Consider the following 17,142-nt stretch of genomic DNA (forward strand, 5'->3'; position numbering starts at 1 on the left):
AGCTGCCGCAGTTGCAGGTTGGCGTCCCCGCCGGCGGCGCGCAGATCTCCGCCCGGTAGTCGCGCGCCCAGCGCCTGACAGGAGGGCAGTCACGTGGTAGCCGCAAAGCGGTGCTTTGCGACCTCGATGACAGGCAAAATGTGCGACAGCTTCGGCGCTGGCCAACCAGGGGCGGAGGCGGCGGCCAGGGAGGAAGCGGAGGAGGCGGAGGCGGCCGTGGCGTTCGCCCGCCTGCTTTTTCGCTCGCTTTCCCCGCCCCCGCCGGTCTTGTCGCCGTTGAAGGGAGCCGGCTGCGCGCTGTCGCAACCAGCCCTCATCCTGGCCGGCGACAGTAAGACCGAACCCACATCCCTACCAACCTCCCTGTTGAGGCGGCTCGGGCTCCGCGGGGCGCAGGCAAGCGGCCCAGGCGCCTGAAGGTTACCGAGTGCATGAGCGCTTAGCCTCCCGCGCTGCCCCGCCCGCCGGCCCGCCGGCCCGCCCGCCGGCTCGCCCGCCAGCCCCTCGGCGCCCGGCGGCGACGGCGGCGGCGGCGGAGACGGCCGCAGGAGGCGCAGTCTCCCGCCCGGGTGCGCGCTTCGCTCCCGGAGCCGCGGAACTCGGCAGCCGCCATGGCGTCCAACATGGACCGAGAGATGATCCTGGCAGATTTTCAGGTGAAGTATCGGGCCCAGTTACCCTTTCACCTCCAACCTCGTGGGTTCCTGGTGCCCAAAGGGTGGCCTCTTCCCAGCGTTTGTTTGAGCACTGCAGTGCTGTGTGGTTTGAGTTTTTATACGGTACCTGACATGAGGTGTGTGTGAGTGTGGTGTGTGTGTGTCTGTGTGTGTTGTGAACTGTGGGGGACTATGTTATGTTGGGGGTGTGTAGAATGGCTTATGTACGGCTTGAATGGTATTTGTCGAGTGAGTGGGTGTTCTGTCGGGTTGTTTTGTGCGTGGGTTGTATTGTTTCCTGTATTATAGGTAGTGTGTAGAATTCGAGGATAAGTGTGGGGCTTTTAAGTATGAGGTGCTTTAGGTGAGGAGTTTTGGGTTTGTGAGGAGGGTGTGCTGTATGGAGTGTGGGTGTGGTGTATTAAGGGGAGAGTAAAAAAGAATGATGGTGAGGAGGTGGTGAGGGTAGCGGGACATTGTGCTGGTTTTGAGGGAGAAATAAACATTTGAGACTGATGCCTTATTGGAGTCTTTGGGGTGTAGGAAGAGGAGGAGGCAAATAGACTGTATATATCAATGTATCTTTGCAGTGAGTTCACAAGCTTAATAAATTACCAATTCATATTTGTGGATTCCTTTCCTCTACAGATTTGAACTACTTGGTTGGTGTCCTTTCTCCAGGAGAAATTTTAAGGATGAGCAAAGATTATTTCTTACTGACTCAACTGTAGTGACACTGGCATATAAGTATTTTAGGGAGGACCTTTGAAAGTAGAGCTGTATGCTTCATGAAAGAGTTGGAGTTAGAACTAATACCCTGTAAACACCACTTTTGCCTTTTGATGTTGGAAGAAAATATTGTAGTGAGATATTTTTAACCATTTATTTTGGCATTAACTTAGAAGCTATAGTTCTGTATAGGCAGACGTTTCCCTCCTTTAACACTGCCGTCATTGCACATGGTCTAACGCTAGCATAGTAGGCAATATTTTTCCTTACTGATATTTTGTTGGGCTTTTTTCTTTCTCTAATTTTTAAAGTTACTTATTTTTACAACTAAATATTCTGATGGCCATTTCCAGAGTTTGCTCATTTAATTATTCAAGTCATATCTGCTACATTAGGAATATGCATATATCTGCATTTGATTATACTGTAACTTTCAAACTCAAACAGAAGGAAGTTCTGAAAATAAAAGTTGACCACAAGATTTTGGTGCTTTGTAGGATTAGGATTGGCCTGAGATTTTCTGCCTAATTCTTTCACCTTTTTTTTCATTCTTCAAGTTAGTCTTTTATCTAATGTGGAATGTAGTTGTGTGATAAAGGACTCTATATGTCTAGGAATGATTTTATCCTTTTGTAAAATTGTTCTGCTCTAGTAGGAATGGCTTTAAGCAACAAAAAGTATAGTTTACCTCATTAGAAGCTTTAAGGTAACTGTAACTTTGTTTTGATTTACCAAACTTTTGACTTCCTCTAGTAACTTGTAGCTGTTTGCTCTCTTATTATTTGTGACAATTATTATTATTATTATTTTTTGGCCATGCTGCGTGTCATATGGGATCTTAGATCCCCGACCTGGGATCCAACCCGTGCCCCCTGCAGTGGAAGCGCGGAGTCTTAACCGCTGGACTGCTGGGGAAGTTCCTATTTGTGACCATTATTATGCTTAGCTTTATCGGCCAGTCTGGAAATTTAGGATTCCTGCATTCAGAGGCAAAGTAAGATTTTCTGACAAGCATTTGGGATTTTATTTTGATTGCATGAAAACATTCTAATAAGTTTTTTTCTTCAAACCAATAGCAATGCTGTGAACAATTGTTTACAAATTGGAAAAAGCTTATGACATCTGCAGCGAACAATTGTTTTCCAAATGGTGAGAGTTAATTGCATATTGTCAAATAGGCAGGAGAACATTACTGGTAGAATAAAAGTTCTTTAGAAAACTATGCACAAGCACGTTAGCCTTTTGTGTATTTTAGGAACCTTGTATTCCTCTTACAAATGATGATTCCAGATGAGTTTATTCTTGTGGACTTGGTTTTAAAATGGATTATTCTTCACTTTGCTGTACACCTGAAACTAGCACAACATTGTAACTCAACTATACTCCAATATGAAATAAAAATTTAAAAAAAGGATTTTTCTTACTTTTAAAAAATATTATTTAAAAGTTTTGTAGAATTGACTTTAAAAAATTAGCATTTATCCAGTTATCAGAAACTAGGCAATTTATTTTGAAAATTATAGCTCAAGACTTGGAATGTAGATGCTTGGATGATACTGGCTTCTTCTATAACTGGGCAAATCAATTTCCCCAGCCAAAAGTGAGCATAGTAAAATTATGTTGTTTACTTCATATGATTGTGAAAATTAATAATAGTTTTGAGAGCTCAGTGCTGCTCTTGTAGAAAGGGACATGATTTTTAAATGTGACTAGATTTTAAAAATAAATAAGTTTAAGATTTTGATTATTGCTGGAAAATACAATGTCTAAATATGGGAAAGTTTTTGAGAAGGATTTTGTATTCTCTATTTCCACTCAATAAACAAAGGACTTCTGTTGAAATCAGTGGCGGAGTGGCTAACAATCATATGAGGTAAATAGAACATAATTTTACTATTTTCACTTTTGGGTAGGGAAATTGATTTGACCAGTTATAGAAGAAGCCAGTATCATCCAAGCATCTACATTCCAAGTCTTGAGCTATAATTTAAAAAATAAATTGCCTGATTTCTTGTAATGAGATAAGTAGTGGATGGAAGAGTTCAGCTCAGACTTAATGGGATAGATTTGAGACTTTGTAGGTGAGTGAACTAATTACAAAGCAAATATATTCCAAATTGTCCTCTAAAAGATTTTTTCCCCCAGTAAGAACAGCTGCCAGTAGGAAAAAAATTTAAATTGTGGTGAAATACACAATAACATAAAATGTGCCATCTTAACCATTTTTATCAGTACGTGTCCAGTTCAGTGACATTAAGTACATTCACATTGTTGTGCAGTCATCACCACCAGCCATCTTCAGAACTCTTTTTATCTTGCAAAACTGTAACTCTCTACCCATTAAACAGTAACTTCCCATTCTTCCTTCTCCCCAGCCCCTGGCAACCACCATTCTTTCTCTGTGAATGTGAATGCTCTAGGTACCTCTAATAAGTGGAATCATACAGTATGTGTTCTTTTGTGACTGGCTTATTTCAGTTAGAATAATGGCCCCAATTTTGTAGCATGTGTCAGAATTTCCTTCCTTTTTAAGGCTGAATAATATTTCATTTTATGTATTTACCATATTTTGTTGATCTGTTCATCTGACAATGGACACTTTTTCCCTATGTTTTGGCTATCATGAATCATTAATGCTGTACATGGATGTACAAATATCTCTTTAAGTCCCTGTTTTTATTCTTTGGGGTATATACCCAGAAGTAGAATTGTTGAATCATATGGTATTTCTATTTTTAATTTTTTTAGGAACCGCCATACTGTTTTACATAGTGGCTGCACCACCAAAAGTTTGAATGGAGAGAATGACAGTGTAGTGTTTAATTAATTTGTAAATTCCACTCTGAACAAATGAGTTTAGAACTTGGAATAGTCCAACAGAAATCAGCTATAAATGTAAATAGTGTTAGCATAGTATATTACTGGTAAAGGAATGACTAGACTAGTACACCTACAGTTTTGGCTGACCAGAACCAGGAGGGGGTGTAAAGGAATTTCCTGGGTTTAAAAAACAGGCAGACACTGATGAATCAAGAGAGGTTTTTTTTTTTCTTCTTCCTTAAAGTTTTTTTTATAACAGATGCATTCAGGTGCAAGTTCCAAATCTTTTTCTTTTTGTAATTGTATAATTCATTAAGGTTGAGGTATAGAGCAAAAATAATTTGATCAAACAAACTTTTGAGACTGTATTCGATTTGCTTACAGATGTGAAAACATTTATCCAAACAAAATTGCGGTTGCTATTTAATAATTTCAGTAATTAGTTACCTCTTACTTTGGGTCTAGATGAACAAAAAAATGAGTCTTCTCCTTCCCCCACCCCTTTAACCTTTCAGTTAATGCCATGGTAAATTCTTTTTCCTCTAAGATACTTTTTTTTACTTATAATTTTCCTTTGGGAACAAAATGAGTGGTGTACCCATTTAGATTAGTGTCACATGTGGGTCTCATGTTTTTCTATTTATGTTTCTTTGTTACTGATAATATAGATACATAGATCATAGCTCTACTCAAGTGAAGAAAAAATAACTTTCACTAGTAGTAATATTTTCTATCAGACTTTATCATAAACAAAACTTATCTGCCTTTCTAAAAAAGTATTCGTTCTGAATCTAGTTCCATTGGTCACATATTAAGAGTACCTTTATTTCTTCTCTAGTTTGGCACTGATTTTGATGTTACTTTCAGTTGTATATCCTGGATGACACAATTGTGGCTTTGTTTTCTACTCCTGGTCTTTCCAGCTAGTAATACCTTTGCTGCCTAAATTGCTTTGTACATTTACATGTATTGGACTATCACTATGGGATGTAGTGAGTTTTCATTTGCCTATCAACTCCTCTTTGAAGCATGGACTCTTCCATGACACTACTGGTAAGTTACTTGTAGGTAATTTCTGCCCTTTCATTACATTACATTTTTTCCTTCTAAATGAAGCTGTGAATCACTCTTCTTTCTTTTTTAGTTTGACGCAAAGAGATATTTTCTACAAAAGAGGATACCAGACTGCGAGTAGAAATGGTATCGATCCAGACAGATAGGTATCCTTGGTGATGTTGTGGATGAGGGACCAAACTAAGTATTCATGGAACATCATCTTTATTTCCTGGGATGTTACCTTGGGTAGGAGATAGAACTATGGCAGAAAGTAGTCTTTGTTAGTATTCTTTCTTTCCTTTCTTCACTGTCCCCTTCATTTTTAGAGGGACAAAGCATATTGTTTTGTGTCTGGATTGTTGGTCATTGGGAAAATAAGGTTTTGGCATGTAGATTAAAGTTTAGTAGTTAGTGGTTAAGAACATGGCCTTTGATGTCAGATTACTTAGATTTAAATCACAGCTCTGCCATTCACTCATCTTGTGATTTTTGACCAGTTACTTCACACCACTTTGCTTCAGTTTTCCCATATGAAAAAAGGGTTAATGTAAAGTGATTAGAACAGGTATCTGACATAGAAAGTGTTTTAATAAATTTTAGCTGTTATTTTCATTGTTGACAGTTTTTTTTTTTTTGCGGTACGCGGGCCTCTCACTGCTGTGGCCTCTCCCGTTGCGGAGCACAGGCTCCGGACGTGCAGGCCCAGCGGCCATGGCCCACGGGCCCAGCTGCTCCGCGGCACGCGGGATCCTCCCGGACCGGGGCACGAACCCGCGTCCCCTGCATCGGCAGGCGGACTCTGAACCACTGTGCCACCGGGGAAGCCCCATTGTTGACAGTTTTAAAGTATGCACTTGTTCTCTGCAGGGGACTTCAGAGATCATCTATTTCTAGCTTCTCATTTTTCCTTTCGTGGACGTTGAGACCCTGAAAAAGGAAGTGACTTGTCCACGGTCATGAACTGGTTTGAAACAAAGATTTTATCCAGGTGTACATAAGAGTGTTCATTTTCTAGCTTAATTTGTCAAATAGCTTGGACGTTTAGAGGAAAATGAGACCCACCACTTAGAAATTTGTCCAAATTGTTAAAACTTACATAGAAAATAAATTAACAGTGCCTGGCATATAGCAGACATGCCAGCAGGAAGGGAAGGAGGGAGGGAAGGAGGAAGGGAGGAAGGGAGGGACTGATCGTTCCTAAACTGCCATTCCAGTTCAGTGCCATGCTTCTAAGCTCACAGGTGATCAGAAGCCATGGAATGGAGAGACTTCAGATTTGTTGAGCATGGTTCGGTTGATGCCTGTTGTTTGCCAGACAGGTTTTATGGACTCTGTAGTTCAGGGGTCAGGAAATTGTAGCCTGTTAGCTGGTTGCCTGTTTTTATACATAAAGATTTATTGGCACACTCATTTACCTATTGTCTATGACTGCTCTCTTGCTGCAGTGACAGAGGTGAGTAGTTGAGACAGAGACTTCATGGCCCACAAGCTTAAAATATTTACTATTTGAGCTTTTAAGATAAAGTTATCTACGTCCCCCACCCACCTGAAATCAATACTTTCTTTTGAAATCAATACTTTTCTTTCTAGGTTTTAGTAACTGCAAAGTGTTAGAACATTTGAATGCCTCACAGGTACACATGGTTACTTCTCTATAGGAGGCAGTTAGAACATTGCACTTAGGCAGACTAGAGCACTTGTTTTTGTGCTTTGTTTTGGCTGTGGTTTTCTGAGCAAGTCATTTATCCTTTCTGGGTGTCAGTTATTCAGTCTATAAAATGTAGATCTGCTTAGACCCATAGCTACTTGAACACAGAAGATTAGACTAGATTAGGTGTTCAAATAGAGTCTGGATAATCAGTTGGCAGCAGTGGGGTTGAGGACATTCAGTTATAATTTAAGTAATTTATCTAGCTTAGGGGTCAGCAAACTACATCCTGAGGGCCAAATCACCAGATTTTTTGTCAGCAAGTCTTATTGGAAGGCAGTCTTTCATGTTCATTTACATACTGTCTCTGGCCACTTTTGCCCTCATTAGCAGAGTTGAATAGTTGATTGCATGACCTGCAAAGCCCAGTATATTTACCCTGCCCCATATAGGAAAGTTTACTGATCCCTGGTCTAGATAAGTGGTTTTCAACTTTGAATGATTTCTGTTCCCCAGAGAACATTAGACAATTTCTAGAGAAATTTTTGGCTATCATAACTGCGGGGTGCTAATAGCATTTAGTGGGTAGAGGCCAGGGGTTCTGTTAAACATTGTATAATGCAGTAGACATCTTGTGACAATGAAGAATTATCTGCCCAAGAATTTCAGTAATTCTGAAAACCCTTGATCTAAATCAGTGGTTCTCAAACTTTAGCTTGCATAAGAATAAGTGGGAGGGCTTGTTAAATCACAGATTACTGGAGCCCAGAATTTTTGATTCAGTGGATCTTGGGTGGGGCCTGCTAATTTGCATTTCTGCCAGGTTCCCAGGTTATGCTGATGTTGCTGGATCCAAGGACTACACTTGAGAAAAACTGATCTAGATGATTTTTGAGGTTACATCCATTCCTGTGATTGTTTGATTTTGTGATCTTAAGTACTCTTCCATTTTTTGACTTAGGAAAATTTGAGTTTTTCAGTATATACTTGATGCTCATAATAAAACATGCTGTTTCATGACTCCACATGTTTGAACCCGTAGTTTTCCGTGTCCCTTTGGAAAACTTCTATTTATTGTTCAAAATTATTGCCTACCTTTTGTTTATAAAACATCAGTACTCTGTGCCCAGTTAGTGTTAATCATTTCTTCTTATATATCTTGTACATATTTCTTTTATATCAGAAATAAGAGAATTTCTCAAAAAATTCTGAAAAGTTTCTGAAATTCTCAAAAATTTCTCTTTTGAGTCTTATATCAGATTGTCAGTAATCACTTAACATGTTTCTTTTCCCTACTGTCAGCTCTGAGTGAACAGCTGCTTGGGTCTTAACCACTGTTCCTATAGTATCTATTAAGAGGTGCTCCGTGAATATTTTTTGAAGAAATATTATGAATATTGGCTGTTATGGTACAAGTAAATGGAGTAGAATTGTAAATTATGTATTTTTAAGCATCTACCATTTTCTGACATATGGTTTTGAATAAGAAACTCTGTCACTGAGAATAAAAATTAGACTAGTTTATTAAATTGAGGGTTATAACTTCAAGGTGACCCATTTATAGAGAAGTACAAAAGACCCACACTCTGTTTTAGCTTTTATAGAGTGCTCAGTAAGTTAATGTGACAAAATATACGGCCTGAGGCCATATTTGTAAAGTTTGAATGCTGTTACTGAATTGCTACATGTTAGCCATTCTTCCTGATTATGTTTTCACTCTCAAACTGTTTTTTAAGGCAGAAATTCTAATTTCAAATAAAAATTGCTTACCATGTTAAATCATTAGTCATTGACTTCTAGATAAGTTTGAGATAATTGCAAGAAGCAAAATTAACAGAATAATTGTACCTGTCTTTATACTTATTTGTGGTTATAGAGGAATAATTGAGATAGAAAGAATGAGATGTCAAGTTGTGGTAAGGAAAAGTGGAAAAGTTTGCAGGTTATGTGTACCTTAATGGCATTAGAGTTAGGTTCCAGTCACCTGTTTTTTTTCCCTCTGCAGTTCACCTGGTTTAATGACTGAAGTTGAAAAGTGTTAGTGGGAGGAAAGTTTTGTCTCTTGTGTCCTCCTGGCTCCCCATTCTCTTTCTCCCAAGGGAAAAGTAGTGGTTGAACTTTTTTTTTCAAGCCAATTTTAGTGATATTCTTTGGCATCTAGTTAAAGTGAGATGGAAACACAATTGAGCATTTTTATTTTAGGTTTAATGAGGAAGGAATAATAATAATAGCATATAGCTTTTGATTGATTTGTATGTGCCAGATATTGTGCTAGGTTCTTTTTTTTTTTTTTAAGTTGATATGTTGTATTCTCAATTTTATTCAGTTCGAGAAATTTTCTTTTTTTTTTTTGGCCACAAGGCATTCAGGATCTTAGTTCCCTGACTAGGGATCGAACCTGTGCCCCCTACAGTGGAAGCGCGGGAGACTTAACCACTGGACCGCCAGGGAAGTCCCTGTGCTAGGTTCTTAACATCTAAATTCTGCAGTGACCCTGTCTTAGGATCCAGAGATACAGTTCTCCGTGGCTTCTGTAATGTCTTGTGAGCACAGGCACTGACTTTTTGCTCCTGACTATGTTTTCAAGGATATTTGTATAGTGAGCAGCCTTGGAAGACAGAGGTAATGTCTCTCTCTGGAGCAAAGAGCAGGCATGCATAGTATCTATTTTAAAAGATTTGGGTTCTCTAGGCTCTAGGTTCCTCTTCTGTAACACAGTCCACTGTGTGTGCAGGTATCACTTGGCCTACTTTGTGTCACCCTGTCGGAAATGGGACTGGGAAACTGTGCAAGAAAATTCTGATATTCTGACTACAAATATTGCCATGAGTCATAAAGTTCATTGTCTCCAACCCAGGAGTCTAGCTCTTCTGCCAGCATCTATGAAACTGACAGGCTCTAACTTAGTTTGCAAGTAGGGTAAAAATCTCAGATCCTTCTCTGCTCTTAATAGTTCTGGCAACAAGGATGGGATGTTGACAGAAACATAGGTTTCTGGAAGAGGAAGGGTGAGGGCCTTATAGGCTGGTTAATAATTTGAGGGAAGTCCATGGGAATTAGTAGTGAACATGTTGACAAAATTGTTAAGTGGTTCTCTACTTCCTTGCCTGTTAATGAGGAGGAATTAAGGAGGTGGTTGCAGACTGAGTACCAGGAAGTCGGTTCAAAGACAGCTGCCTGAACATTCCTCTGGTTGAGGCTAACTCTCAACAACCCTCAAATATCCTCTCTGATAGAGGGAATTTTTTTCACCAGTCTGTCAGTCAGACTCAAGTTCAGACTCCTCACAATGTAACAACTAGCACTAAGATTTGTCCTGGCTGGGCAGAAGGCTCTGCCTCCTTTCAGACATTTACAGATGTGTGTAATTTGCAGTTGCTGTGGGCAGAAAGCAAAGTTGTTAGAACTTTCACTAGTTTGTCTGAGAGATAAGAGGATGGGGGTACAGAATGTCTTGTGGCTCAGCCCCTCCTTTGGGGCCCCTCCTTCCCAACTTCACTGTCTGAAGCAAAGCCACTGACTCAATGAGGTCCTCAATTTATTGAGGTTTCCCTAAACCTTGTCCTGGTTCACCAGTGGTTCAGCCAAGCTGAAACTGATTGTGTCTGCTCATCTTTTGTGGCTGTTCAGCCTTTGCACCAGCTATGCAGACTGGTAATGACTGTAATTGCTGTGTTCAGTGGACAGAACGCAAGGCTGTTCTTATAGGTCTGGCCTGTACTCTCCTTCATGAACTTGTATTTTTGCTGACCCTTGGCATGTTGCCAACGGCCTAGCTATTTGGTCTGCCACTTGGAAACTATAGACTGGCAGATTAAAGACTGCTTTCTTTGAAGCTGTGAACTATGGAAACAAATTATAGCTGCTGATCAGACTGTCTGGATCACTCATGTAGATGCCCACAGTAAGGGCCTTTTCTCTGATGAAGCCCCCTGGAATCAAGCTTCTGATTGAGCCTGCACTGCCCAGAGCCATCATTGTTGCCAGGATCCGTCATTGTATCAGATGTGACAGCATATCAACTGTCATAAAGTGTGTAAAGTAAAAGACTATATTTCTGATGCAGGGGGTACCATTGCATGCCAGACTTGTGACTCCTGCCAAAAGTTGACCTGTTTGCCATATAATGAGAGAAGCTACATTACATGGGATGTGGCCCCTGCCTGTTTTGGCAGATTAAATAAATTGGGCCTTTGACCTCCCTCTCTGAGGTATCAGTGGTGCCTCACTGCTGTTGACACTTTTTCTGGTAGTGTTGTTGTTGTTTTTAGTCCAGTTAGCTGACTGGCTACACCATTTTGACCCTTGAAACTAATTGTGTTATGCTTTCCAGCTTTCTGGACCATTTGCAGTCTGGCAGTGGTGCACTTTTTATTGCACCATTTTTATTGTATTAGTGAGCTGATAGTCAAGATATTTGAGGGGCCTTTCATGCCCTCTGCCATTCACAGGCATTTGGTATGTGGACAAATGTTGACTGCTGGAATAACTTCCTCCTCAGTAAGCCAGTTTGGTCACTGAATGCAGCTATCTCCAGAAAGGGATCATTTCATCTTGGCTACTTCCTGGGTAACGATCAGAATGGAAGGGGTGGGAGGTTATGTAGCTCTATTTTGAAAATTCAGGATTCCACCCTGACCATTTCTGGGCATGATGCTGCTTTATTTCTCCTAGCAGCAACTCACTGCCAGCCTGTTGATATACCTTCTGTGTGGCAGCTTGCCAAAAGGTGGTGTAGGGGATTTAAACTGAATTCTGGTTCAGCTACCTGGGTTTTCTTGTTGGGTTGACATGGTCCTAGATCATAAGGATAATGACCACTTGGTTGAGTACACTGCTTGCTGAGCCTCCCTATGGTGGCTTATGTGGATCAGTAGGGACCATAAATGGGTTTCTGTACATTTTATGAAAATTCCCTTGACCATCTTGCACCTGACATTTCCAGGTAAAAGGCCTGCGTGTAATTAGGAGATGATTGAAAGAAGATGAAATTATAGCTACTGGAAGGGGACATATGATTTTGTGGCAGTGGAGGTAAAGCAACAATCTTGACGCCTGGGGAAGGATCGCCTTAGACCCCAGAAAGTTCGGGGAAAGGAAAGACATTAATGTTCTTTGTTTTTCTGAACCGAACTTGAAGCCTCCCTTATGAAGGAAAATGCCTGGTACAGCTCTTCCAAACTGTTGTAGGCACATTCAACTCAGTCGACTGCTGGGTCTGCCAAACCCCATTAGAGGGCTCTGATAGCTATTTGATTGTCATTCCTCTTAACCTTACTGAAAGGTCTATTGGAAATACCAGGGGTTGGCCCTCAGCTTTTTTACCTTCTTGCAAAACACCTGTCAACACTTCCTGATGCCTACCCCACCCCCATACCATAGCCTTCACTCAGAGATTCTGTAGGGCAGATTACTGGTGGCCTGCACAAATGGGACAGTTTAGATTAACTTCATTAATTCCTTTCAAAAACAAGAACTAGGCTCAGTTGCTGGAATTGAACTGGGAACCCTAAGGACCACCACTTGGATGGGAGGCCATGTTAGGACACAAGTTGACAGTGCCTCCCAGACTGATATAGGTCCCACTTGGAAGGACCCAACAATTGTAAACAACCCACTCTATCTAGGTGCACTGTGTCTGCCCTGAGGACTGTATTTCGTACGTGGAAACCAGGCATTAATTTGCCTCCCTCCTAAAAATATGGACTCTTGCACCTTTTGAATGGTTAAGTAAACACCACCAGTAGATCTTGTAGCCTTCATATGACTGCGGAGATATCTCAAAAATGAGAGCCTATCCTTGGTTCCTTGGGGAAGCTTCCCAGAGTGATTTCTGATTTGTTATTTATGTGCACCCTGTGGACAGTTATCTCTCTGAGGGAAGTCATTCAATTAGAATAGGTATTTCAAAATTTGTTCCTAACTTTTTAGCTGAAGTGGCCCTGGAAAGCATTCAGGTCAGCCTCAAGTCACTGACCAGAGTTGTTATGGTTGATAAAATTGCCCTACACTTCTTCCTTCTGGGCCAGGGCAGAGTTTGTATAATTGTTAATTCATTCTGTTGTTCCTGGATTAATGCTTTTGGCGAAGTGGAAAGGTTAATACAGAAACTTAGGGAGAATGCTGTCAGACTCTCTTTTCTGAGGTAAACCCTCATGATTTATCAGATTTCTTCATCTTATTTGGGTGTGGAACCCTGAGAAACATGGATGAAATAAATTCTGAAGGTTGGCCTCATCCTGTTGGCTGTTGATAGTCGCCTAATTAAATGCTATACGAGACAAATTAAATGGATTTAGTCATAGTCTCTGTCAGATTAATCAGAGTGGCTGTTGGAGTGGCATACTTATGAGAAGCCAGAGTGTTCAGTGGTGAAGACGGTTAGGAGTAATGGGTAGATATTTTTGGGAGATAGTTCCCTGTGTGTCTCTTCTATTTCTGCACATCTTATGAACAGAGACATTGATTGTTCCAGATTATCTTTTCAAGGGTGTTGGACTGTTACCAGCCTAGATAATTTCTCCTTCCAGACCAAAGGGCAAGTTTGCTTACAGCCTGGAAGATAAAGATACTTTGATCCTCCAAAGCAAAGCGTCCTCGTGCTTACTGTCCATTATAAAAGATTCATGTTCCTTAAGCTCAAGGTTCCTCTCGTAATGCAGATCTACTGCATGTGCAGGTGTCACCTGGAGCACTCTGTCACCCTGTGGGAAATGGGACTTGGGAACCAGTGCTAGAAAATGCTGACACTCTGGCTGCTGCTCTTGCCCTGATTAATAAAGTACTTTGTCCTTGACCTAGATGTCTTGAGTCTTCGTCCAGCATCCGTGAAATTGTAACAAGCTGCATTGTTAGCTTGCAAGTAAGTATGGTGGAATATTTGATCTTTCACAGTTCTTACCACTGTGAAAGGTTGATGATCCCCCATTTTACAGATTGAATTTGGACCTAATCTGTGATAGCTCTTGTTGTATTCCCATTTTAAAGATGAAAAAGTAGAGGTGTAAAGAGGTTAAGTAATTACCTAATGACAAGTAGTCACAACAAGGCTGGGTTTGGAACTCAGGTCTGCTTTACTCCAAAGTCAAGTCCATGATCTTATATATCCACATTTCTCAAATGGGTGTGCTAAGGAGTAATCAAAGCTACAGAATAAATATGCACATCTTCTTGTAGCACCAATTTACTAGAATAACTTAAAAAGAAATATGCTTTTTAAAAATTAAAAACAATTATCATGAAGTAAATATAAAATTTGCATGAATTTTAAATAGAAAATGAAATTTCAAAGAAATTGTAAACATGTATGTAGCCTGCTTTTTGGGTCATCTCCTCCCCTCCTCCCATGAGGGAACATGCTTTCCTTCCTGTATCATTCTGACTACAGTAGTGTAAAAAATTAATAAGTAGTGCACTTTATAAGGTTGCCTTTTAAAGAAACAAATCAAAGACGCATCCGGTTATTTTTTGATTCCTTCATACTGTTGTAGCTTTGTGAAACACAAAAAAGTAGAACAAAGTTTTTCTGGTGTCCCTGGATTTACTGAGGCTAATAGAGGGATCAAAGAAGAAAAAACTGGAATTCATTGACTTCTTATCTTGAAGTTGTATGTGGCAGTGGTTTCTATTGGGATTACTTAGTACTTCAGCAAGAGATTATCCTGTCACTGGTATTTTTTTACTTCACTTTTACATTTATCAGTATCTATAAAGTATTGTGTATCTATATCTATGCTAAGTAAATTTGCATTATTTTGGGGAGTGCTGTCAGTTTCGATATTTTCCTGAGGTCCTAGTAGTGGGACTTGAAACTAAAGTATAGTTGTCCCTCAGTATCCATGGGGGGTTGGTTCCAGAAGTCTCTGAAGATACCGAAATCTGAGGATGCTCAAGTCCCTTATGTAAGATGGCGTAGTACAATGAATACAGGGGGCTCTCATTATCTGCAGGTTTCACATCCTTGGGTACTGTAATGACATAGTGGCAAAAGTAATAGAATTGATTCCAGTTAAGGCAAGCTGATCCCAAGTTGATACACACGAACTTCGTTTTACACTGCATTGTATTTAAGAAAAGGAAAACATTACTTAATGATTATTATGGGATAATGTAGTAAGAGATATTTTGCCAGGGCTCACTGTATATTTGATGAAATTAAATACTTAGGGTTTTTAAGTGTGATAATGCATTGGGTTATGTTAAAAAAATGTCCTGCAGGAGTTGAGGAAGGTGGCGGAAGAGTAAGATGTGGAGGTCACCTTCCTCCCCACAGATACATCAGAAATACATCTGCATGTGGAACTGCTCCTATAGAACACCCACAGAACGTTGGCAGAAGACCTCAGACCTCCCAAAAGGCAAGAAACTCCCCACATACCTGGGTAGGGCAAAAGAAAAAAGAAAAAAACAGAGACTAAAGAATAGGGACGGGACCTGCACCAGTGGGAGGGAGCTGTGAAGGAGGAAAGGTTTCCACACACTAGGAAGCCCCTTCGCGGGCGGAGACTGTGGGTGGCAGAGGGGGGAAGCTTCGAAGCCGCGAAGGACAGCTCAGCAACAGAGGTGCGGAGGGTAAAGCGGAGAGATTCCTGCACAGAGGATCGGTGCCAACCAGCACTCACCAGCCTGAGAGGCTTGTCTGCTCACCCGCCGGGGCGGGCGGGGGCTGGGAGCTGAGGCTCGGGCTTCGGTCGGATCGCAGGGAGAGGACTGGGGTTGGCGGCGTGAACACAGCCTGAAGGGGTTAGTGCAACACGGCCATCCGGGAAGGAGTCTGGGAAAAAGCCTGAACCAGCCAAAGAGGCGAGAAACTTTCTTCCCTCTTTGTTTCCTGGTGCGCGAGGAGAGGGGATTAAAAACGCTGCTTAAAGGAGCTCCAGAGACGGGTGCGAGCCGCGGCTAACAGCGCGGACCCCAGATACGGGCATGAGACGCTAAGGCTGCTGCTGCCGCCACCAAGAAGCCTGTGTGCGAGCACAGGTCACTATCCACACCTCCCCTACCGGGAGCCTGTGCAGCCCGCCGCTGCCAGGGTCCCGTGATCCAGGGACAATTTACCCGGGAGAACGCACGGTGCGCCTTAGACTGGTGCAACGTCACGCTGGCGTCTGCCTCCGCAGGCTCCCCCCACACTCCGTGCCCCTCCTTCCCACCTGGCCTGAGTGAGCCAGAGCCCCTGAATCAGCTGCTCCTTTAACACCGTCCTGTCTGAGCGAAAAACAGACACCCTTAGGTGACCTACATGCAGAGGCGGGACCAAATCCAAAGCTGAACCCTGGGAGCTGTGTGAACAAAGAAGAGAAAGGGAAATTTCTCCCAGCATCCTCGGGAGCAGCGGATTAAATCTCCACAATCAACTTGATGTACCCTGCATGTGTGGAATACCTGAATAGACAACGAATCATCCCAAATTGAGGAGGTGGACTTGGAGAGCAAGATATATTATATTTTCCCCTTTTCCTCTTTTTGTGAGTGTGTATGCTTCTGTGTGAGATTTTGCCTGTAAAGCTTTGCTTTCACCATTTGTCCTAGGGTTCTGTCCGTTGGTTTTTTTTTTTTTACTTAAAAATTTTTTTAATAATTATTTTTTATTTTAATAACTTTATTTTATTTTATTTTACTTTATTTTATCCTCGTTCTTTCTTTTCCTTTCTTTTCTTTTCTTTTCTTTCTACTTTTTCTCCCTTTTATTCTGAGCCGTGTGGATGAAAGGCTCTTGGTGCTGCAGCCAGGAGTCAGTGCTGTGCCTCTGACGTGGGAGAGCCAACTTCAGGACACTGGTCCACAAGAGACCGTCCAGCTCCACATAATATCAAATGGCGAAAATCTCCCAGAGATCTCCATCTCAACACCAAGACCCAGCTTCACTCAGCGACCAGCAAGCTACAGTGCTGGACACCCTATGCCAAACAACTAACAAGACAGGAACACAACCCCACCCATTAGCAGAGAGGCTGCCTAAAATCATAATAAGGCCACAGACACGCCAAAGCACGCCACCAGACGTGGACCTTCCTACCAGAAAGACAAGAACCAGCCTCATCCACCAGAACACAGGCACTAGTCCCCTCCACCAGGAAGCCTACACAACCCACTGAACCAACTTTAGCCACTGGGGACAGACACCAAAAACAGTGGGAACTACGAACTTGCAGCCTGCAAAAAGGAGACCCCAAACACAGTAAGATAAGCAAAATGAGAAGACAGAAAAACACACAGCAGTTGAAGGAGCAA

General features: G+C 41.6%; 1 protein-coding gene and 1 long non-coding RNA gene across 3 annotated transcripts in view; both read left to right on the forward strand.

The window, feature by feature from the left end:
• Window positions 1-203: 203 nt before the first annotated feature.
• Window positions 204-17,142, forward strand: part of FAF1 (Fas associated factor 1) — a 493,047-nt gene continuing 476,108 nt past the window's right edge. Inside the window, exon 1 of one of the 2 annotated variants that reach the window (XM_060140108.1) lies at window positions 204-656. In XM_060140108.1, the coding sequence (XP_059996091.1) occupies window positions 612-656 (45 nt within the window). In that variant the 5' untranslated portion in view covers window positions 204-611. The remainder of the gene's footprint in view (window positions 657-17,142) is intronic. The other variant, XM_060140109.1, reaches the window with a different exon arrangement.
• LOC132514797 (uncharacterized) lies at window positions 5,165-13,684 on the forward strand. The gene is made up of 3 exons (XR_009538932.1): window positions 5,165-5,258; window positions 5,350-5,425; window positions 13,572-13,684. It is a non-coding gene; the product is annotated as an uncharacterized LOC132514797 (long non-coding RNA).

Source organism: Lagenorhynchus albirostris, chromosome 2 (assembly GCF_949774975.1).
Source record: "Lagenorhynchus albirostris chromosome 2, mLagAlb1.1, whole genome shotgun sequence".
Taxonomy (NCBI): domain Eukaryota; kingdom Metazoa; phylum Chordata; class Mammalia; order Artiodactyla; family Delphinidae; genus Lagenorhynchus; species Lagenorhynchus albirostris.